Source organism: Berghia stephanieae, chromosome 5 (genome assembly GCF_034508935.2).
Source record: "Berghia stephanieae isolate SIO BIC M18660-M18661 chromosome 5, UCSD_Bste_1.3, whole genome shotgun sequence".
NCBI lineage: Eukaryota > Metazoa > Mollusca > Gastropoda > Nudibranchia > Aeolidiidae > Berghia > Berghia stephanieae.
The window spans coordinates 22,331,083-22,356,537 of record NC_088364.1 but is presented as its reverse complement, the minus strand read 5'-3'; the positions used below and the strand labels follow the sequence as shown (position 1 = coordinate 22,356,537).

At 37.1% G+C, this 25,455-nt stretch overlaps 1 protein-coding gene across 4 annotated transcripts in view; it reads right to left on the bottom strand.

Moving 5' to 3' along the window:
- The window catches only part of LOC144972602 (small ribosomal subunit protein eS24-like), a 60,531-nt gene that overhangs the window by 8,014 nt on the left and 27,062 nt on the right, over positions 1–25,455 (bottom strand). For 2 of the 4 annotated variants that reach the window (XM_078914024.1, XM_078914028.1), the window contains exons 1-2: positions 3,557–3,643; positions 2,432–2,503 (exon numbers count right to left, since the gene is read on the bottom strand). In XM_078914024.1, the coding sequence (XP_078770150.1) occupies positions 2,432–2,503; positions 3,557–3,559 (75 nt within the window). In that variant the 5' untranslated portion in view covers positions 3,560–3,643. The other 2 variants (XM_078914027.1, XM_078914026.1) reach the window with 2 other exon arrangements.

Genomic DNA, 25,455 nt, shown 5'->3' with positions numbered 1-25,455 from the left:
ATAAAATTCCAATTATTTGAGGGCCCAGGTCTGAGTTAGTAAAATGAAAGGAAGAGAACATTCCTACCGTTTTGAATGATGTGTAACTCGTGCTTGATGACACAGGAAGCTGCGTATCTTCGCTACTGTTTGTGTTAAATGTTTACGCTGATTCTTACGTTTATTTGGATTAATTCTTATATAAGAAGAAGAAGAAGAAGAAGAAGACGACGAAGAAGAAGAGGAGGAGGAGGTGCGGTCGTGTGAGAGCTTTCGAAGAAGAATAATTATTTCACAATATTTTTTTCCGTCTTACATCCGAACGGAACCAAAGAAATATAGAGACTGAGAGATAAGAACTGGAGATATGCATGTGTGTCGGTAGCAAAATAGAGAGAAACCTTCCGGTCCGGTTCGACAAACTTCTGTGCGTGCGTTATTTACTGACTAGGTGTGTGTGTGTGGGAAGAAGACTCGCGTGAACCCACTCTCGCTGGCTGTGGCACAGTAGCCAGGCAGTGAGTATATCCACGGCAAGTGGAGCGTGTAGGTGGCATGATAATATTATAGCTAACAGATAGACGGCAATTTTTGTCTTTGATGCAACAAATGAAATTTTTTTTTTTAAGTCGGCATTTGAAACGGAATAAAATCTATTTATTTTCGAGGGACGAAATAAAACTCTTTTATTTTCTTTTTTATTGGTTCTGTATTTTTTTAAAAATATTAGCACTGAAGGGCAAAATCGTGCTGTCGGAAATCCGAAAATAGACGGAAGATATACAGGCCTGAACAGTGTATTTCATTCTTAATTCCTGATTGTACTTCTCAGAAAGCTAATGAAGTAAAAATGTATCAATTTTTTAATTATATGATCTGTTTAAATTATAGATACATTTTAATTATCCTACTTGCCAAATTTCATCATAATTGACACACTCGCTCACTTTTTTTATTTTACTCGCCATCAAGCCCACTTTTTAGGACAAAACTTCCATTTTGTTTTTCCCATTTAACATTAATTTGTTTCCATACTTACCATACATGAAAATGATGTATATGAAAACAAAGCTTATTTTCTGACCTTTAAAATGATACCCAACACTTACCATTTATTTTTTAATTGAAACAAAATTACTGAAAACAATAAGTGGGCCATATTGACTGCAAAACTCAAACTTTCCCCGATCGCTGCGAAACGTTGGTTTTGAGGCAGCAGTGAGATCACAGATTCTCTCTGTAAAATTGACTAAACATTTCAAAAGAAAAATATAAATAACCCTGAAACCGTTAGTCGTAGAGAAACAAATAAGGTATCAATTTTTATGATTTTTCAAGTGCCATCCACCTGACTAGGTCAAATTAAGATATTGAGTTTGAAAATGTTATCAAAGTGCCTAGTGTGATCTCACTGCTGCCTAAAAACCAGCATCTCGTGGTGTCCTGGAAAGTTTGGGTTTTGCAGTGAACATGACCAACTTATTGTTTTCAGTAATTTTGTCTCATTTAAAAAATAAATGGCAAATGTTGGGTATCATTTCAAAGGTCAAAAAATAAGATTTATATAAATCATTTTCATATATGGTAAGTATGGAAAAAATCTGGGTTAAATGAAAATGGAAAAAAAAAGAAGAGGATTTAGATCTAAAAAGTGAGTTGATGGCGAGTAAATAAAATAGTGAGCGAGTGTATCAATTTTTATTAAATTTTGCAAAGATATTCTTCAATCCATTATCTATTGATGTACCCAGAACAATTAAAATACATCAATAATTTTAAGATTTTATAATTCATTTTTTTTTCTTTGCCTCATTAGCTGTCTGAGAAATATGATCAGGAATTAAGAATGAAATACATTAAAAAGCTTTTGTGCCCTTTAAAATGGTACCAAAATTTGCCACATAGGTTCACAAATAACGCCATGGTGACGAAAACAGTAAGGGCCAAAATTAAAGGTTTTTTTTAAAATGAGTCACATTCGAGTGAGCCTATCAGCAGTCACCGGACTGGAGTTATCAAAGTGCCTAGCCAGGTTTCAGTTTTATGGAAACACTTTTAGGTCATTATAATTATAGTGCCAGTTCAAATTGGGAACAAAGGATCCATCATTGTTAGGGAATCTTGTTAAAATGTTCAAATTCAGCAACCTTAATTTGACCCAATCAGATAGATGGGACGTGGAATAACATTTAATTTGACACCGGATACGTCTCACAACTTTTTTTATTTTAATACAAAGATCAATTTTTGTGACCACTGATACCAAAACTGTTCAATTTTTCTGGCAAGTCGCCTTTACTGAACATGTTATGGTAATTTAATATTGTCCTATGTAAGACATTTGAGTTGAGCACAAACATCTGTCAACCAAAGGGAATCTGAATTCTATTATTTATGACAGTTCAAAAAACTAATCTGTGTGACCATATCTTATCTTAATCATTTAACTTACCATCTGCTTTCTGCAGAGAAGTCGGTTTGTCATGAACTTTCGCGTTCTAATCGTTGCAGTGAACCCACCAGGCTGAAATATATAATAAAGATGTAAGTAAGTAGTAACTGAATGGTTATATTTATAAAAGGAAAAGGATTATTAAATCAACATCAAAAGGCACGGACCATGGACGGCTTGATAATTGAATCTGCTAATTATGATAACTGAATTGTGACCATTCAAAACTCATTGGAAGTAGCATTAACCTTAACCAGTCCTCCGGTGTGAATAATGAACAATGAATATTACATCATTACATTGGGAGACCTTCCATAAGCTACTGCATCCCAAGTATTCTTGTTCTCGTAGGGGGTTTGGGAGGGGGGAAACTTTTTTTAAAAAGTCTCCCCCCTGCAAAACCCCCTACACTAGAACAAGAATACTTGGGATGTAGTAGCTTATGGAAGGTCTCCCAAGAACAATACAAATTACAAACCCATTCCCATTCTCAAAGTGAGAGAAGAAATGAATGGATGTAAATTAGTTTAGTAAACACAGGATTCCAGTCACCTGGTCCTGGTTCTGATGTCAAAAAATCATAGGAAAAAAACAATTGAAACCGTGAACGAACTGACTGAGCCAATGGGCAAGACTTTCCAATATGATGAGTGAAAATACATGAATGAAAATGAAAATGAAAAGAATAGAATTAGAATCATCTCATTATCGACAATCACTATCACATACATTCACATCGTCACAACTTTTTGACTTTTACTTTAAATAATGATAATAAATATATATCAGTTCGTTCTCCACAACTGCAACATTGCAAATCACCCTTCAATCTTGGTTCTGGTGGTCGAAATAAGACATTTCAAATTTAAAACAATCAACTACATAAAATTATATGTTCTAAAATTGCACAACTGTTGAGCAAACTACTCCATTTTCACAAGAACCGAAACTAGAATACGTCATCTTCCAAGATTGAAATTGGTAGAAATGCTACGCATTTGAGATCTCAATACTGGTTGCACAGTTAATTTAAGGATTTATGATCGCATATTACTATTTAAAATTGTACCATATCGTTAAATAAAAGGAAGATGAACGGATATATTTTAGTGTTTATTTACATACCATGATTATAGTTTGATCAAGCAACCGGAAAAGGAAATTTAGATGATCTATTTTCCCGGAAACACTCTCTCGGCTCTTTGTGGTCTTGTCCCTCTCTCTCTCTCTCTCAGGGTTGCCAGATTATTTTTCAACAAAATGCCAGGGGAACACTCAAAAAATGCCAAAACACTCAAAAAAATGCCAAAGTCTGTTGACTCCTACCCCCACTAAGAAAACTACTCACTTTTGATAGACAATTTACTATCATATCCTGGTGGCTTGCGTGTTTTCTTTTCTTTTTTTTTCTTTTTTTTTTTGAATTATACTAAATTTCCTGTTGGGGTAATTTTTTTATTAAGAAAAGGTGTCATTTGAAGTATAATATACAAGAAAAGAAAATGCCAAATGAAAATGCCAAATGCCAAATGATTTTTCTAATGCCAAACGGTTTTCAAAAATGCCAGATTTTTGGAATCTGGCATTTAAAATGCCAAACTGGCAACCCTGCACATCTCTCTCTCTCTCTCTCTCTCTCTCTCTCTCTCTCTCTCTCTCTCTCTCTCTCTCTCTCTCTCCAGTTGAGAAGAGTTGAATTGGGAAGGGAATTCACCCGAATCGGTAGCGTGTATGTCCTCTAATGTGAGAGGATATAAACAAAAATAGAAAATGAATTGGAAGCTTCAATTAAGCCAACGAAGATAGATAATGTGGACTTTCGGGTTTCCCCTTTATCAACAAGACACGACGATTGAGGCACTAAAGACGAATGAGAGTTTTGAGAATGGTGTTAAGGTGAATAACAAAAAATGATAAAGGGGAAACCCGAAACGTCCACATTTGTCTTCGTTGATTACATTGAAGCTTCCGATCCATTTTCTATTGATATTTTACCCTTCAAGTTTCAAGCAGCGAAATTTGTCATTCCCGGGGATATAAACAGCAAGGTGAGGGAACCCTAAAATGAGTTTCAAAACTCATGATCACACTCTTTGGCCCGTCTGAAATAGTTCGTTTTAATTTGACATGGTGGCTTAAATTGATCTAGACATTATCAATTTATTTAATCTATTTTTTTTTTTTATCATTGGAATAACAAACGATTCAAAAGTTAGCTTATGAACGATCTATCAAAATCAAGGACGATGCCTTTCTCCATAAAAGTAGTTTGCCGTATTTTTCTAAACAAAGTGTTTATATCGTATAGATAGAATGCGCTTGGCCAAGGAGTTCACAACATTGCCATCCGGAAGTATAACGGACCAACACACAAACTCTGTGTAACCATGAACTTTTATAGTCTGGTTAATACAGTTTAGTGAGAACAACTCACAAACGCGGATGGCAAAAACAATAACAAAGTCCTGAGTGACGTCATCTGCATACTATCTATAGCGACACATCAACACAATACACGCATGTTAATCAGGGAATTTACGAGCGGCGGTGAGAGATATTCATCATAAGAAAAAGGGTAATGTAAATATTGCTGTACGAAGCTCGAAGAAATAAATAACAATGTGAAATTGAATGTAAGCTTCAATTTAATTACGAAAACAGATAGAATGGACGTTTCGGGTTACCCTTTATCAACAAACAGGATGAATGAAACACTACAAATGAATGAGATGATGTGATAGTGGCGTTGTTAAGATGAATAAACAAAACATTGATGGGCAGGAAATAACAAAAAGGTGAAACGCAGCACGTCAGACAGATTAATTTGTAGTCCATCCTCCATGTTTACTATAGTCCGTTCCACGCGTTGACGTTGATATCTTCACAACCTTCTGGTGGATTTTAATGATAATTGGCGCGAGCACTAGAATTGTTAGTGACATTAAGCCGATATTTTTTTAATTGGTTGCATTACCATACTTTGGGATTTTTCTTCTTTACGGTATATAAAAAACGAAGGGTCTGGGATGAGTGATCTTTTGAAGGGCTTAGGCTACAATCTTATACGCAGTGAATTCTGTTGTGATTACGATCACTGAACTCCACCAAGGCTTGACTAGAGGTTTGCTTTTCACGAGATTCATGTGCACTACTCACTAACATTGCTACTCTGAATTCAAAATGACACAGCAAATTGTTACACGTTGTACACACTTAACATAAACAATTGTTTCATTTTAATAGTTGAAAGCCAGAGGCGTAGCTTCCTATTGTGATTTCTACATTCATTTTTAAAAAAAAAAGGATAAAGCACTATGGATTAAACATGCAAATTTGTCACAATGAGGAAAATTTACAAGTATTTCTTCAGAGAGGCGAAGCGCAGAATTCTTTTTCGTAGCATGCGGCGATTAGCAATGCTATTAATAGATTGCCAAGACAAGGAACTCAGAGTGGAGAGGTCAAATTAATAATTATATCATTTTAATAATGCACCTCTTGTGTTTGAACACTGCGGTTCCTTTAAATGGTTATACTATACAAAACTTACATGGAATCTGGTATTAGAGAAGTTTTGCTTCAATGATATTTCACATTATTACATTCAAAGGACTCCCCCCCCCCCCCCCCCCCCAAAAAAAAAAAAAAAAAAAAAAAACCGCCACCATCCCCAGTGAACATTTTCAAGAATGGCAAACAACGTTACACCGTGCTCGATGGATGACAGTGGGTTTTCGTGACATGTCTTGTGCAACCTCTATAAGTATAAGTTGTCTTGCTCAACAGTTGGGTCGGTGAGTATGTCTTTGAGAAAGGCATTTCTCCTCGCCCTATCCAAGACGAGCGTAAAAATTCGGAGGATCACCCCCCCCCCCCCCTTCTGGATTTACATCAATGTTTTTGTCCAATATACGTATAGATAGAATGAAGATGACGTCACTCAAGCCTTTGTTATTGTATTTTGCCATCCGCGTTTGTGAGTGATTCTCACTAAACTGTATTAACCAGACTATAAAAGTTCATGGTTACACATAGTTTTGTGTGTTGATCCGTTATACTTCCGGATGGCAATGTTATGAGCTTCTTTGCCAAGCGCATACTATCTATAAGCACCTAACGGGCTGCTTGTGTATTCCAATATATACAGCCCCCCGTAGACGCACAGATCTCATCGCGTGACGGATCGCCGCACAGGCACTGCTGGGTCGCTGTGACCCGATCCTGCGTAAATCGCAGATGATTTTTGCCCACACACGGAGAGATATTTTTTGAGGTGATCGGCGATTGGGGGCTTGGCAGTATAAAAAAAAGTGGACGATTTTTGTTTCGGATTTTCGCTGTTTTCACGTCGGATTCGTGATCAGCGTCAAATTTACAATAGGTTTGATACTAAGAACTGTGTGTTTACTCCAAAAATTGGTGAAATTAGAAATAAATTTTAATTAATAGTGAGGCTATGTGGCCGACAGAACCGATCCCAGTTATTGTCTGTTATTCTATCTTTCGTCTTGCGCACAATAGTGATTACTTCTCACTAAATCATATCAATTAGACTGTTGAAGGAACGAAATTGACATCATTCCACTCTTTGTTATTGTATTAAGGCAGTCATTTTGGTAATTAGTTCTCACTAAATTATATCAATCAGACTTTTAACGTTCAAGGTTACTCGTAGTTTTGTGGTGACGGTAATTTCCGACTGGTAGATGTTGTGAGCATTTTACTAAACTCATAGCATCAATAACGCTAAGATATGCATCAAATGTAGCAATAGCTATAATAATCTAACATGTCGAGAGAGAGAGAGAGAGAGAGAAGAGAGAGAGGAGAGAGGGAGGGAGAGAGAGAGAGAGAGAGAGAGAGAGAGAAGAAAGAGAGAGAGAGAGAGAGAGAGAGAGAAGAGAGAGAAGAGAGAAAAATTACTTGCGCTATATATATATATATATATATATATATATATATATATATATATATATATATATATATATATATATATATATACCGCTATATTCAATAAAGGTGCTCAAATCACTTTATAAGGGTCCTTCACCAACATAAAAACATGTTAGACGAGACATGACTGTTAAGCGATATTGCAATTGTTTCCCGACACAGACGACGCTGTAAACAGCGAGGTACTCATTTTAACAGTGAACAAGGTGAGAGAATGCGAGTAAAGAGCCTTTTCCAAGGACTCAATTATGTGCCACTCAGAGCGGGACTCGAATCCAGTACCGTCCGATCCAAAGGCGAGTGTCATTTCACAAGACCACATGCATAGCCGCACAAAAAAGTGATGAGAGAATAGATTCATATGTATAGAAGAAGGAGAGAGCGGATGGAGTGAGTGAAGTTCTTGGATATTTATAGAAGGAACCAAATTGACGTCACTCATCTCATTGTTATTGTTTTTAGACACCCATTTTTATGATTAGTTCTCATTAAAATATATCAGACTATAACGTTCAAGGTTCCATGTAGATTTTTGGGTTGGAGTGATATTTCTGGCTGGCGGACTTTGTGAGTATTTTAATTGCATCAATAGAAGGAATTAATTTGACGTTAGTCAACCCGTTATTATTGCTTTTAGACAGCCATTTTTATAATTAAGTTATATCAATCTCGAGAGTTTGGTTTGGCTGGGCACAGAGGAAGATTCGTCAGGTTTTCTTTGTTTTGGGTTGTTGTTGTTTTTTTTTTTTTTTTTTTTTTTTTTTGGGGGGGGGGGGGGGGGGGTGTTTTTGTATAATAGTGGGTAAGCACTCAGTAACTATTTGTTTTAAATGACTAGTATTAAATTTGTCAAAAATATTATATTAGTCATAATAGTATCATCATCATCATCATGTAGTTCCATATCTGAAGCAGACGTCGGAGGTCATCTTCCGCCAAGCTGATCTATCTCTTGCCAATTCTATTAAAGCAGCGCCACCTTTCTCAGCTTCATCTGTCCAAGTTCTTATCCCTTTCAAATAAGTTATTCTTTGTCTTCCTCTTATTCTTTTTCCATTCATCTTTCCAGTCAAGGCGAGTACTTCCACTTCCAAACCAGGGTGGCGGATAATGTGTCCTAAAAATTCCATTTGGCGTTTGATGATTTTTGTTATCAGTGATCTTTTTCTGTTTGCCATTTCTAAAATTTCTTCATTTCTTTTCCTTTCCACCCATGACACCCTCATCATTCTTCTGTAAAACCACATTTCCGCCGCCTCCAGTCTTTTAACCATGGTCTTGTTTATGGTCCAGCTCTCACAACCATATAGCAGCACAGACAGTACATAGCAATCCAGGACCTTGATTTTTGCTTTCATGCTAATATTCCTGTTTTTCATAATTGTATGCAGCTGGTTGAATGCATTCTTCGCCATACCTATTCTTTTCTTTATTTCACAATCTGATTTTCCATTGGATGTTACATTGAAGCCTAAATATTTGAAACATTCAACTTGTTGTATTGTTTGTCCTCTGCTTGTTATTACACAGGCTGGTGGGTTATTATTTTTAGATAGCGTCATACATTCTGTTTTAGATATATTCAGTTCCAGTCCCATATTTTCACTACTCCTGACTACAACATCCAGTAATTCTTGTAGTTCATGTTCAGATTCTGCCAGTAGAACCGTATCATCTGCATACCTCAGATTTGTTACATTCTTTCCTCCAATACACACCCCCTTCTTATGTTCGATATCTCTTAATATCATTTCGCTATAGAGGTTGAATAAATCTGGAGACAAAACACACCCCTGCCTAACTCCTCTTCTAATAGGTGTAAAACTGCTTAGCTCGTTGTCAACACGCACTGCTGCTTCTTGTTCCCAGTACAAATTCCGTAATATTCTTAAATCTTCACCATGAATGTCCAAGGATGATAGAATTTTGAATAGTTTTTAGTGTTGTACTTTATCAAAGGCTTTTGAATAGTCGATGAAACACATATACAGATCTTTATTTACTTCAATACATCTTTCCATCAGCATTGATAATGTGAATATTCCATTTCTGGTACCCTTGTCCTCAACAAAACCAAATTGCATCTCCCCAATTTCAGGTCGTAGTTTATTTCTTATTCTTAGTAAAATTATCTTCAAAAGAATTTTTGTGAGGTGGCTCATTAGGCTGATAGTTCTGTGTTGTTCACAATCAACTGCCCCTGGCTTTTTTTGGTAATGCTATAAAAATGGATCGTTTCATATCAGTTGGCATTTTTTCTGTGTCATACACTTGATTTAAAAGGTTTGTGATGAATTCAATCCCCATTCACCCAGGCCAGTCAAGGCTTCAATTGTTATGGCATCAGGTCCTGCAGCTTTTCCATTTTTCATGCTTTTCATGACGTTCCTAACTTAATCTTTCATTATAGAAGGCCCTTCCAGTTCTTTTATCATAGGCATTTCTCCTCGATTATCAAGAAAAAGTTCTTCAATATATTCTGACCATCTGTTTAAAATGCAGTCTTTGTCCATGATGGTGTTTCCACGCTTGTCTTTGATACATCCACTTTTAGCACCTGATTTAGTTTTGTTTGTCACTTCTTTGATTTTCTGATGGAAGAATTTGCCGTTTTTCTCTTTGCAGGACATTAAATGGTGACAATGTTCATTTATCCAGTCTTCTTTAGCTTCTTTGCATTTTCTTTTTATCTGCCTGTTCAGAGTCTTGTATTTTTCTTCCTGATTTTTGGCCTTTCTTCTCTCATTCATTAGTTCTAATATCTCTGGAGTAATCCATTTCTTCTTCTGCAACTTAAGTGTGGTTGGAACATTTTCTTCTAATGATGCAGCAACACTGTCTTTAAACTGCTCATATTTCTCTTCTATATCTGTTAGTTCTCCAAGTACTTCAAACTTGTTTCTTACTGATAGTTCAAATTTTTCTTGTATCTTCTGTTCTTCCCGGAGAATGTCTAGTTGGTATTTAGGTTTAGCCTTTGCTTTTTTGCAGATTTTCAATTTAACTCGTATGGGGCATAGCACAGGTATATGATCGCTGTTACAGTCAGCCCCCGGCATAGATTTGGCATACAAAACTGAGTTTCGGAAACGTTTGCTGATGAGTATGTAATCTATTTGATTTCTCACTCCATCTCCAGGACTTTTCCATGTCCACTTCCTTCTATTGTGGTTTGTTGACCAAGTATTTGTGATTGTCAGATCATGTTGACGGCACCATTGAATAAGACGGTCACCTCTGTCATTTTTGTCTCCCAGACCATGTGGGCCCACAATATCTTCTATTCTTTCTCGGCCCACCTTGGCATTAAAATCGCCCATGATGAGTTTTATGTCTGAAGACTTAAACTGATGCATTGCTTTATCTATTTGTTCATAGAAATTTTCCACTTCTTCATCATCGTGACTGGTGGTTGGGGCGTATATTTGTAAAATATCAAAATCAAAAGGTTTTGCTTGTAGTTTGATTGCCATTACTCTGTCTGATATGGGCCAGAATCCTTTGACTGCTCGCGCCGTTTTATTATCCAGTATAATTCCAACTCCCCTTTGGTGTTCTCCTCCTCCTGAGTATATAATTTTACAGTCATCATAATTAAGTTCTCCTGCTCCTTTCCATCTAACTTCTGATAGTCCTAAAACATTGATATTCAATCTCTTCATTTCCATAACTACATTTGCTAATTTTCCTTTCTGACTTCTTACATTCCATGTTGCTGTTCGTAATGTTTGGTGGTGCACAGTAGCTGGATGACGGTCGAGAGTCACCTGTTCACCTGCATGACTATCTCTACCGGACGAGGCTGTAATCGAGTTGCTCGAAAAACATCCATTGACGTCGTTGACTAGATTCGCTTGGACGGACATCATGACGATCTTGGGATGATACGTCAGTGGTTTCCCGTTGCCTTCTGACGGATTTTTATCTGATTTACTCCATAGCCTTTTGACCTCCTGGTCATAACCCACAAGGCAGTGGGAGCATTTGGCAGGTTTTAAGGCGCCTCCCATTCGCCTTGATAGTCCCTTCATAGAGTATATGAGGCATTTTGTATGTGTATCTATGCTGCCAGACTACCCAACCTCACTCTCCACGACTATCGCCAGTTGGTCCGCGGCTTTACAGCTAACTTATAGATCAAGATCTGTAGGCCGTTCCACGATCCGCCACCTGTGGACCCTCTGGGTTGGGGATGGTCGACCCAGCTGTACCCAGCATAATAGTATAAGCAGCGCAAAAAACCCATCAAAGTTCTGTCTATCTTAAGAAGCAGTTTTATAAAAAAAAAAAAATGTTATAATCTTGATAATTCAGTGAGTGCCATCAATAATGGCTTGAATTTAGCCAAAATTTTTGAACGATGTCGATACCTGTCCTCTAACTTCAGAAAATTTTGTTAGAAGTTGTACTGTCTTGACTAGACTAGCTATATGACATAATGATAGATTTAATTCATGGAGAATTCAATGCGTTATCAAATTGGCAGTAAACGAGGTAATTGTATAGACGGGATGGAATTTGGCGGCTTTACAACACGCAAATTAATTCCAAAGCCGAAAGCACAACTTTGCATTTAAACGTATCTCCATAGACCATGTCAACATATAGAGCAGTAAAGTTAGGTGCCCCAAACGTAAACAAAGGTCGAGAAGCACGTGGCAAACCACATGTTCCTGTCTTGACAGCTCACGTTCCAATGTAAATAATAGAAAAAAATAACCTTTAAAATTTGGCTGTTAGGTGGCAAAAGAAACACATATTCATAAATACTCGATCATGCATCAAATAATGTCTAGATATGGATATTTTATGGAGCAAAAGGTAAAATTTTCTAAAATTTATCAAAAGTTACAGTCTACCTATTTTTAGACCAGAGCAAATTATTGCGTTGGTGTGAACAAAACGAGAATTATTCGGAGCCTGATTTTCATAATAATTTAGCCTTATATTATTATTTCTGCAACTGTTAGATTTTATGTAAACATATTTTCAATACTGAAAGTGTATTGCCTACAACTCAAACTACAAAATTGGGAGACCTATATTGTGCGTAAATTATTCCGGTCCCTAACGGAAATCACTAGCAACTTGTTATTGTTTACGTTTGGGGCACCTAACTTTACTGCTCTATACTATTAAATATTTGGTATCCACTTTTGCCCTGTCAACGGGCTGGATTTGAAATGTCTACGGGTTGAAACTGGGTGAAATAGAATGATACAGAATAGAACAGTAAAGTTGGTGCAATAAAATAAACAATATCACGTGACCATTTTAGAAGCACGTGGCAAAACACATGTTCCTGGCTTTGACAGCTCACCTTCCAATGTAAATTATAGAAAAAAATAACCATTAAAAAATGTCTGTTAGGTGGCAAAAGAAACACATATTCATAAATACTCGATCACGCGTCAAATAATATCTAAATATTGATTTTTTATTAAACAAATGGTAAAATTTATCAAAAATTACTGTCGGTCTATTTTTAGACCACGGTCAAGATTATTCTCCAAAATCAATGCGCTTTTGTGAACAAAACAAGAACTATTTGAAATCTGGTTTTCGGAATAATTTAGCCATATACAAAGAATTTAACTAAATAACAATTTTATTTGTACGTGTTTGTTTTTAACTGAATGTGTATTACCTACAATTTGAACGACAAAAACGGGAGACCTGTTTTGTGCGCAACGTTGTCCGGCTGCTAAAGTTCCTAATCACCAGCAAAGAATGGCAGTCCAACTCATGCGAAGGTAAGATTCCAATTTCAGTGTTTGAGTTTGTAATTTGTATCGATTGGTTTTGAGAGCAGGAAACGATTTAGTTCAATGTTAATCCATAATAGCGTTCGGGTATTTAACTTTGTCTCACCGGCATAATTTTAGAATGCGTTGTTTATTTGTTTTCATTTCACTTCGCAATTTGTGTCACTGTCAGTGTCAGTCATTACAGTACAGCTTCACTCGCCGATTCTCACTTACAGAGTTTACGTTTCCTTCACGTATGTCTGCTTCATGCTCATTCAGTGAGTGATTCGAATACTGTGTGAGAGAAAACACTTTTCGTAATTTATGATATTTTATGGGTAACGTTTACAGTCTAGAACGTGTGTCAGTCATAACTTGACCGAAGAAGAAAACAGAAAGGAACAAAAAAAAAAAAAAAAAGCAAAGCAGACACCCCCCTCCTCAGCAGGTGGAATCTCAACAAAAGTTGTATTTTTTTAAATCCTCATCTTTCGTGGTGCGAAGCTTTCATCGCTTGTCATGTTTTATTGACTCTCGCTCTTTCCTAACCTGATAATAGATTTCGAAACAATCTTTAGGTCTTCATTCTCTCATTATCTGTTCATGACTGGAACTGGAAAAGGAACAAGACAAAGGCAAAGGGTCTCTGCCACCGATTTTCAATATCTTATGTTGTTTGAGGGATTTAAGTTGGTAGCCGTTTTGGCCACATAAGACTTTTTGTTATTGTTTTTGCTGAGAATCGATGGGAGAAGGAATGGCAGAGAGGGAGGAAGGGGTGGTGAAAAAATGAGAATGTCTGGGAAAAGAAAATGTCCCACTCAACCCTTATCGCATCTTTGATATTTGGCAGGTGTCAAACTGCATGTATGACGTTTTGGATCTTCCAAGCCTATTCGCCTTATTTGGTCGGTAGCTGTGTGAAAGAAAACATATTTTATTGTAAAATGCAGGGAGTGCGGTCTGATATTTTTGTCATCGCTATGATTATTCCCAGACAGGGTCTGCCAATAACGAAAATTGGTTATTCCCAGACAGATAGAGGGAAAAAAAACCCAATATTTTTGTATTAAAAAAAAAAAAAAAAACAATTTTAAGAAATTCATGCTCAGAAACGGAACAAGGCCAAACAAAAAAGGAGAAAAGAATAGACTCGCTCAAAAAAAAAAAAAAAAAAGAAAAAAAAGGGGGGGGGGGGGGGGGGGTGAGGAGGAAAGCGATTGAATTCGAATCTGTGCAGCTAAAATGAGCAACGAGTTTCCCTTGGCTCAAGAGAAGTGAAAATGAAAAAACTGTGCTTAAGTTTTTGTATGAGTGTTGGGGGGGGGGGGGGGGGGGGGGGGGTCGTTGGGAGTTTTGTTACAGTTTTATACACATCCCTGTTAGTTCAATCAATTTTGTGGGTAATGATCAGGAGGGGCCTGGGTCCTACAACTCTTTACGGATTTACCTTGGATTGAAATGAAAACTAAACCTCTCTGATTACTTTAGATTACCTAATTTTATTTCATACGTTTTTTTATGAAGAAGAAGCTTTTTAGGATTTTGTAATTCATAGGAAACACCATGATATGTGAAATGATGTCTTATCTAAATTTTGCCTCAGGAATAATAAGCGAACAATTTTGAAAAGCTCTCTCTGTTGATCGAATTATCAAAAATTTTATTTGTGATCAGATATTTTATTTGACTTTAAAGTGAAATCTAGAGGCATTAAAATATGTTCAATGTTTATTAGACTTTTCTTATGTGATCAGAAAGTTAAATACAGGAAATATTGATCAAATGAGTTCACCGGAAGGTAAATAAAAGCCCATTTTTTAAAAAGCTAATCGACATTGGTTATGTAATCTTGCCTTCATGATCATAAACCTCTGATAAAATTAGACCTGACCCAACGGTTTTAACAACCTTGTGGTATCTGAGTTCCAGGTCCATTATGTTTTCTAATGTTTTTATTGAATATAAGCAAACCATTAAGAAATAGGTCATGTCTATATATTCAACATTGAATGATATTTCTTCTTACATTGAAATAAGTGGTTCTTTAGAGTAATAAGGCTCATGGAACTGGAGTTTTTCCTGTTTCTGTAACATGAAGCAACAGACCTTAAATAGTGCTTGATAACTTTCTTAAAAAATAAATGGTATTTCATTTTACTTTGAAATAATTGGTCCTTTAGAGTCATAAGGCTCATGGAACTGGAGTTTTTCCTGTAACATGAAGCGACAGACTGTAACAAGTGCTTGCTGAAATCTAAATAAGTTGCACATTTACATTTTACTTGTAGAGTTAGATCCAATTATTCATTCAAACATTGGTATCTTAATTTCGAATTGTCATTTAATTAATACATATAAAGTTAAATAAATCCAATGATAATAATTGATAAAATAAGGTAATTATAACTTTTATTCATTGTTTGGTCCATATGAATTTTACTTTATGATTTTGTGTGAGATGATATTGCTTTTTATGGGACCATGGGAAAATGGTTTAGAATGCCATGCTTATCATTTTTTTTTCAGATCTAAATAACATTACAACAAGAATGAGTCTCTGCATTCCTTTAATTGTTCTGGAAGCATTGGCCTGCCTATACCATGGGAATTAATCAATTTATATTCAGGAAGAAGTATCATAATTATTATTATTATTATCATCATCATCATCATCATTGAGTCTTATCCTTCAAGATTATCAAAATGGCTTTCATGTTACTGTATCTTATAGAATTCCTCATATATCATTATGGACCCTTCTTTGTTTTTATTTTATTGGAATTAATGTTTTTCTTCTATATTCTATATTCTTCATAAAACCTCTCAGCTTTATTGACCTAATCTAGAGACTAGAGAGCGGTGATTAAGAGAACAGGACCATATTTTGCTTTCGAGCGTTTCTTAATTTTAAAAGCAGCTTACTGTAGTTTGTAAAGATTTTTTAAAACTTTTTTCTAATGACAGTGTCTAATACACGTTGGAATCAATGCATATCTATCCCTATGTAATTTTTGGCAGTGATCTCTCCATTTTAATGGTATTGGCTCCTGTTTCTTTATAAAAATGCCCTGTGAGCTTGTTATACACTTGAAAGAAACATTTACATAGGGAAGTCAAGAAGAATATAGCAAAAGAAACCTGCTTCCTTGGTTATGAATAAGAAATTTAAAAAGAAATATCTTGTCTACCATTTAACTTTATAATTATTTTTTAAAGTTTATTATATCCTTTTCTATATTTATAATTTAATTTATCAGCAAGATAAGAGTACTGATGAAACCATCTATGTAGCTGATTTGTAATGGTAGTAGAATTTGATAGATGTGATGTTGCAGAACATATTTTTAAAAATTGTACAGTAGAACTCGGAAATAGCGAGTTCGACGGGTCCACTCTATTTCCGAGTTCTCGCTATTCCCGAGTTGCCAGGAAAGGTCACTCGGCCGTACAAAAATATGGAAAGACAATATGTGTGTGTGTGTGTGTGTGTGTTTGTGCGTGTGTTTGTGCGTGCGTGCAAATGACTGTGTGTGGATAAAGTGGGGTGAGGGCGGGGTTGAACACGGCCTTCGTTAACTACGTAATGATGGCCACAGGTTGAAGTTGATCCACCCCTTCCATTTCCATCAAGATTTCGTGTATGTGTGTGTGCGAGTGTTTGTATGCACTTGGCACAGTGACATCTATTATTATGAAGTCCTAGACTAGCATGTTTGATGAGGTAAGCAAGCGCATCACTCAATCACTGACCCACTGAAATGATGGTTCCACGCTCCCCTCTCTCGCTGATCGTGTCGTTTGTTAACGAATGCGACTCGCTGACCGATGCTGCGAAGTGAGGCATGTTGACATGTTGACTGCCAGTGCTTACCTCGCGCGTCGCGTGGCACCACATTGGGCTGGGTGAATAATTGACCCCCACACGCACACAAACACACACACCCAACCCCCACCCAAATTTGTTTCGCCCACTTATTACTCGTAACGAAAAATAAGAAAAGAAAAGAAGCTAGGCTAAAAATATTTAAATCGCCCTTGTCTGGTGTTTTGCTTTATTTCGTTCGAAGTCCTAGGCTGGGGCAGGAAATGCTCGTTATTTCCGAGTTGACCTCTTTTTCATACTCGCTATTTGCATGCTAATTTTATTGACTTAATTAAGAGAAAAAAACGGGGATTTAGATTTTACTCGCTATTTCCGAGTACGTTACTTTCATGTTCTACTGTATTGCATTGTTTCATTTATCAGCAACATCATATTAAATAATGCAGTGGCTTAATCACAAACTTTCAGCACTTCATATGCAAGACAGTGATGCTTTTGTGCTACATTTCTCGAAATATTCACAAAGTTTCTGTATTTTGTAAATAAGACCATGGCGCTTTTGTCTTAACTGGTTAGTCGCAAATTCTGCCGTTGTATTCCATTTCTCGAATAAAATTCTTTTCTATTTATTCTATTTATTTGCAAAGTTTCTGCACTTTATAAACAAGAACATGATGCTTATGACTGGACAGGTTAATCGCAAATTCTTCCTTTGTGTTCCATTTCTCGAATCAAATTATATTAAATTCTATTAAATAATCATTTTAATGGCAAACTTTCTGCACTTGATAATTATATGCAAGACCATAATACTAAAGTCTACACAGGTCAATCGCATGTTCTGCCTAAGAAGTGCATTTCTTGAATCAGAACTTTTCTTAACCAAAGCTTTTGCTGAGGCTCTTACATCACAGATTTTTAAAAATGGAACTACACAGTTTCAGTAATAATTATCAATTTTTTTCTTTTTTTTTCTTTTCTTTCTCTTTCACAGGATGAGAATACAAGCATACCTTTAATGGAGAAACATCATATCTATATTTTTTTTTAATGATTTCAGTGTGAATAACATGAATATGAATGAAATGACAATAAATATGATATAAATTTATAATCTGTTTTTAATTTATTTGGATTTCACAAGTTGTGTTATGGCACTCAGATACAGCAGGACGGGTGAGACTGAGAACCAATCCTCACAATAGCACTAGAGGTCTTGTATATGCAAGATGTGATTTCCAATGATACAGTTTAAAGACTGTCCTGTTTTTATTCATTCTGGTGAACGCTGTAGGGGTTTTTTTTTTGTTTGTTTCTTGTTTTAAAAAAGATTCTTTGGGCTTTTTTCTTTCAATCTAAGTCTAAGACTTGATTGAATTCTGACTCAATGCTAATCAACTTTGTTCCAACTCCTCAACTTCAAATTACAATGAACTTGTGCGCCCTTCCTTCTCTGTTAACCTACAGGTTATTGGATATGTAACTTTAATACATATATCTACGTCTACCACAATGATAAACTAGCAATTTATCTAAATATCTTGCAATCGTCTTTTGTAATAGCTTTTCATTCTGGGTTACACATAAAAGTTAGCACTGCCGGGTTACAAAAGTACTTTGATGTTAAAAAGATCAGCATCCTGTCATCTTACTTATATATTGGCAGGTGTAAGACTTATTCATTTTGCAAGTCATCATCGTCACAGTTTCGCACCAACACCGAACCCACTCCACAGCATCTGGGGAGCAGACTCTTGGGTCATGGTCAGTGCAGCTGAGCGCATCCTGGCATTCTCTAAGGATGTCTGCTCTTGGCACCCACATGTACACAAGCTACTCTCAGCCAGCCCCCACTTTTTCATGCTTCCAGTTGTTCTCACAAGTTTTGCCTGTGCTCTGTTCAGTGTTACCAATTCATTCCTGGGGAGCTCAGTTCCGTAGGACAGTTCTTCTCTCAGATCTCCAACAGCTTCATTTGCATGATTGTTCCACTCTCTCCACGTGGAACGCCTGTATACAGCTGCATGGTCAGGGTTGATGCTTTCTTCCATCGTGAAGCTCTTTCTCGACTTCAGTCTACTTGTCATTGGGCTGTGCCTTGGGTCCATTTTCTATTTATATTTCTGGGCTTTGGAATCAGTGGCTCTTTGAATGTAGGGAGGTGCAATGCCAGCCAGCCGATGGAGGACTGGAACTGCAGTCGGTTTCAAGTTACTCTAATGATCCGGCAGGTATTATTTTGACGTGGCAGGATCTTACTCAGACTGGTGAGACCTATTCGGCTGATGAATAGCAGAGGGCTACTATGGTTGTCCTGACTGTTTTCGGATCTGCTCCCATGGCGTGTAAGTTTTTGCCTCTTTTCTTAGGAAGTTGTTTCTTGTGGCCACCTTTGCTTTTGTTTTCTTTGTGTTCTGAGAAAAGGACATTGTGCGGTCTACGGTAACACCGAAGTACATGGGAAATGTGTTTTTATCCAATATGTTCCCATTCCAGATGTTCAGTTTCCTGTTTTCTTTAGGCTTGGCGGTTCTTTAAATGGAAAACACACACGAGTTTTTCCTGAGTTGGCAAGTGAGTTCTTTAAATGTGGCCTCAGAGAGTGGCTCCATGACATCCGTTAGTCTCTCCTCAATGGTCTTGAAATCAGAGGCCTGGGACACAAGACACAGATCATATAGAAACCCCCTGATGTTCTCAAAATGAGGTTGGTCGTTGGTATAAACGTTGAAAAGGATATGTGCAAGTACCGATCCTTGAGGGAGTCCGTTCTTTTGTGATCTGATTTTCTTCCCATCCATTTCCACAAAAAAGTGACGGTTTGACATAAGGAATTTTATTATTGCAACTATTTTTGTGTTACGAGTTACCCTTGCAACCTTTAGGAGCAGTTTCCTATGATTTACTGTGTCATAGGCAGCTGCCAGGTCCACGACCACAGTTCATATAATTTGTTTGTTCTCGTAGAGATGACTGATCCTACCTCAATGGCGATAGGTCTGTATACTGATTTTGGAATGGGGTTGCCGACAGTTTTTGACATATCTGGAAGACACAAATGCAAGGTCTGGGTTGTAGCCTGTTCTCCAGCAAGCGCTTGGAAAGGATGCTTCATGCGTCATAGAAGAGTGTCAGATTATATTGGTCAGCCCATTCCTCAACAGTATCTCCATCTTTGTTGTTCTCATTGTATCCCCATTTGGTGCTGTGGCAGTTAAAGTCACCTATCACAATCATTGGTTTCTCACTAGTGGTGGATGTAACTGGGCACTTGAATGGCGCTGGTGGAGGTTTGTTGACAGTAATATCACATTGAAGTGTCTGCTTTCAATTCTGAGAATTTCCACCTCACTTACTGTCATGTCCTGGTTGTATGTCACTATTGTTTTGTCTTTGACTTTGACGTAGTTAACGCTACCGTGAATGTTGCTTTCATGTTGTTTGACTAAATGCATGCCAGGGATGTTTAGTGCCACGGTTTTGTGCGTCTCTTGTAGTTGTAGACAGTACAGAGTTGCGTCGCTGGATTACTACAACACACACAACACCAACATTTTGCAAGTATCTTTAACACTTTTTTAAATCCTTGATAATAAACGGTGATACTGACAACAACAATATTAATCGTTATTGTTATTATTATATTATTATTATTATTATTATTATTATTATTATTATTATTATTATTATTATTATTATTATTATTATTATTATTATTATTATTATTATTATTATTATTATTATTATTAGTATAGTATAGTAGTAGTAGTAGTAGTAGTAGTAGTAGTAGTAGAGGTCTTGTAGTAGAAATAGTAATAGTAACAGTTGGACCAAGTACATAAATATGAATATTTATACAGCGCATTTCTACAGATAGCTGTGAGCAATGCGCTTCACAATGTTTCATATTTATCCCCCCACTTCAACAAGCCGTATGGAACCATATTTCTTTGTCATACAGCCTGTTAGGCGACCCTTGTTTAAACTGTCACTACACTAACCGCCATTTCTGTAGCCAGATACTCATTCAATCGAGTGGGGTAATGTGTGTATAATTTTTTACGATTAGTCACCCATCCTATTACTGATCACACTTAGCATTGGCATTGCTCGACTTTTGTGACAAGACGAAAACCGTACCGCTAAGCCATACGGTCCATTAGTTCTAGATAGTATAAAAGTCTATAGTTTTGTGGTATCAGTATCAGTGGTTATAATACAGTAGTGGTAGTGCAGTTATAGTTATAGTGTAGAAGTAGTAGTTGTCTTCTGTCAAAAGGGTCCTCTGAGCGAAGAGATAGGAGATAGATTCGAATTTACTCTCTTCATTACATTGACCGTATGCTTTGACTTTGATCATTTGATGCGCTGTAAAAAAAAAAAAAAAAAAAGTATGGTCCGCCTTAACCAAAAACAAGCAACCATCTTCGTTTCCCTGGACATAGATATGGTTTTGTTTACGGGAGGAGGGGGAACCATGATTATGGTTTTCCTATAAAATAAAAGAAGGGGCATTTTGCGATAAAAAAATATGATCGTGGCCTCCCTAGCTATCTCAGACTCGGAGTAAACAGCTTGAATTTATTCGCGCCAACTTCAGTTTGCTGCCTTAGCAACATGTAAACAAAAAGTTGGTTGGATGCGCATGACATTACTAAAGGTCAATTGCAGCATAGTTCGGGTCATTTATAAAAAAAATCTGGGTCACGTTTGATGTCAAATGTCCGGTCACGTGATGTTGTTTATTTTATTGCACCAACTTTACTGTTCTATAGAGCAGTAAAGTTAGGTGCCCCAAACGTAAACAAAGGTCGAGAAGCACGTGGCAAACCACATGTTCCTGTCTTGACAGCTCACGTTCCAATGTAAATAATAGAAAAAAATAACCTTTAAAATTTGGCTGTTAGGTGGTAAAAGAAACACATATTCATAAATACTCGATCATGCATCAAATAATGTCTAGATATGGATATTTTATGGAACAAAAGGTAATATTTTCTAAAATTTATCAAAAGTTACAGTCAAGTTTTTAGACCAGAGCAAATTATTGCGCTGGTGTGAACAAAACGAGAATTATTCGGAGCCTGATTTTCATAATAATTTAGCCTTATATTATTATTTCTGCAACTGTTAGATTTTATGTAAACATATTTTCAATACTGAAAGTGTATTGCCTACAACGCAAACTACAAAATTGGGAGACCTATATTGTGCGTAAATTATTCCGGTCCCTAACGGAAATCACTAGCAACTTGTTATTGTTTACGTTTGGGGCACCTAACTTTACTGCTCTATAGTGCGGGGCGGTCCTTGGCAAGCTTAAGGACCACGATCCTACGGTCCTTGGGAAATGAAGACCGCAAGGACCGGTCCTTTTCGACATTGAACATTCCTGAGAGACTGTTGGAAATTCGAACCGGTTTGACCTTTGAGACCGTGGGATCGTTCATTCTTGAACCGTTAAAGACCGCTACACGATGAAAACCGTGGTCTACAGGAGTAAAACACACGGAGTAGTCACACTCATTTCAAATTGTAACCTAATTAGAGAAGAGGGGTGATGCCTTCTTTATTTGCTCACCGTACTTCATTGTTACTTCGATAATTTAATAAAATTTGAAATTTATCCCCATTAACGGAGATAATGGCATCGCCCAAGGCGTTGATCGAGTTGTTCGTGGCGTTGATACACACACGCAACTCCTACCCCCCTCCCCCCCCCCCCACACACACACATTAGAGGGCAGCTAGCATTGAAGAGTAAGAGAGAGACGTGAAGTTATAATAAGAGGGGGTGGATGAGGTAATAAGAGGGGTCGATGGTGACTTTTCGCCAGATCTAACAAACTCAGCTACCCATTCATTGCTGAGTAGACAGGGATTCAGAAAAAACTCGACTGCACCGGGATCGATCTCTGGCCCTTTGCGTATAAAGAGAGTGCTCTATCAACTGAGCTATCGGGGTCCCCAAATATTCTATTGGACTTTTTTAAAATTCAGACGTTATAACTGGGTTTTTTGGAAGGAAGAAACTAATGAAACTCATATTATTTGATTAGTAAAAACACCAAACGAAATTTTAATATTATTGTATTATTTTTAATGACAACACTGCGATAGAAAGGAGTGGTGACAAGAGATGGACAAAAGAAAACAAAAATCGGATTTGCTACTTGCTAGGTTCGACACACACACACACACACACACACACAAACACACACATCTTTAGTAGTCACATACATTTCAAACAATAACCCATTAGAGAAGAGGGGTCATGCCTTCACCATAGATCATTGTCATTGCTAATTTAAATATCCTAAGGGAACCCCCAAAATCGTTAGTTTTTCATGAGAAATCCTTTGACCACCATGCCCCCCGACTGTGGAACTCCATCAATATTGAAACTAAAAATAGTGAAAATCCACTTATCTTTAGAAAACGGTTAAAAACTGAGCTTTTCTGTAGGGCATATAATTTGGACTCTTAGTATGTATTTTGTTATAATATATTATGTTATCATCGAATTTGTGTGGTTTTAACATGCCAGTTCTATATTTGTATATCATACATGATGTGTTGATGTAAAGCGCCAGTGAGCAATTCCAAATTGGAACTAGGCGCTATATAAGTTCATTATATTATATTGCGATCATTGTGGTGTAGTAAATTTTGAAATTTACCCCGTATAATGGAATCGTCCAAGGCGTGCGCCTCCTGTTCCCCCCATCTCACACACGAAAGGGCGGTTTGCGGAGTGGAGGTTGGTGGTCGTCTGCCTGTATGGTCGTCTGTGTCGTTTAGTGTATGGCAAAGGGGGGTGGGTGCGATTAATTAAGTGGGATGGGTGGTGATTGGTGGAAGATAGGCAACCGAAGCAACGAATCGCTGGGGAAGTAGTAGGCTATGGCGCGAGACCGTAGGACCGTGGTCCTTGCAAGGACCGCCCCGCACTAGTTGAAAGGTGATAAGAAGTGAGGACCGCCGCCGGTCTTCCCCTATGGGACCGGTCTTCGGTTCACAGCTAAAAGACCGTGGGACTGCCGGTCCAGACCGGTCTTCAGCGCGGCACTAATACAGAACAGAAAAGCCCAGTTCGGCCTAAGAACAATAACTTGCCTATGTTCTTAAACTCAGAACAAGGGTTAATGTTGTCAGGGGTGTTGGGGTTGTTATTTTGATCTGGGCAGGGGTCTAATAAGTCTGATAAAGTTACGATTACTGGCCAAAAACAAAGTCCTAACTTTAGTTTAAAATAAAAAAAAAAAATAATAAAAAGACGGAAATATATACATAATAATCTTGATACATTGTAAACAATGGTTACAAGAAAAATAAATCCACGCTTTTTCTCAATAATTCTGTACTCAAACAACTTTGTATGCAAATGTTGTATTCCAGATGTGTAATTTGGCTTATCGCCATTCAAGGTGGTTTTCAATAGATATTACTACAACTAAAGTGTGTATATATTCTCAGTGATACAGACCTGCCAAACATTCGACTTATTGTTTTATAGTGGAAAAAAGAATACCATTTCGAAAGGGATTTGTGCTGCATTGTAGGTTAACAAAGCATCCACAAACACGCAGGTCTGACATCCGAACCCACTGATGGGCCAAGTTTAACATTGTTGTATAATGGACAATATTTTGCGTCATTTTTTTTTAGATTTCCATTACAACAATTAGCCCATAAGGAAATGGTTATCAGACCTGAAAATAAGTGCACGTCGATCCACATCAATTTCAAAGCCATCATCATCATTATCACAAGCACTTTTACAACATAATCATTACCATCAGAATCGCTACCACCATCATTTGCACAATATCATAAGTACCAGCACCACAATCAATATCACTACAATAGCATTATACCTACCATTACCATGGTCATATCAATCATTGCCATCACTAGCAAAATCATAACTATCATCTCAGCAACCACCACTCTAGAAAACAATCATTTTAAATACCAATACCATAAGCGCACACTATAGCGTCACCATTGCCATCAACTTTATCACTCTAGCTTCTTGATCAGTGACACCAACACTACCATCATTTCATCATCGTCGAAACACACACACACACACACACACACATACATATATATATATATATATATATATATATATATATATATATATATATAATATATATATTATATATATATATATATATATTGAATCGTGTTTGATACAAATATGGTACGAAAAGTAGTAATGGAGCCTCGAACCCAGGACCTTCCGATCCGAAAGCGAGTGTCATACCACTAGGCTATATAGCCGACTTTACACACTCTCGCCGCCACGCTTTGCGACTGATAAAGAAATTGGATCCGGACCGGAATTACGCGAAGGCTGCACCAGAGTGTGAGGTAGATACAATTGCCAGGAATAAAAGAGTCGTAGCAAACGGGTCCCTAATCAGGCTTACCGTACGATTTTGGACTCGCTACCAGCGTAGGAGTCGGACTGGACATCCCCGTTCAGTCCC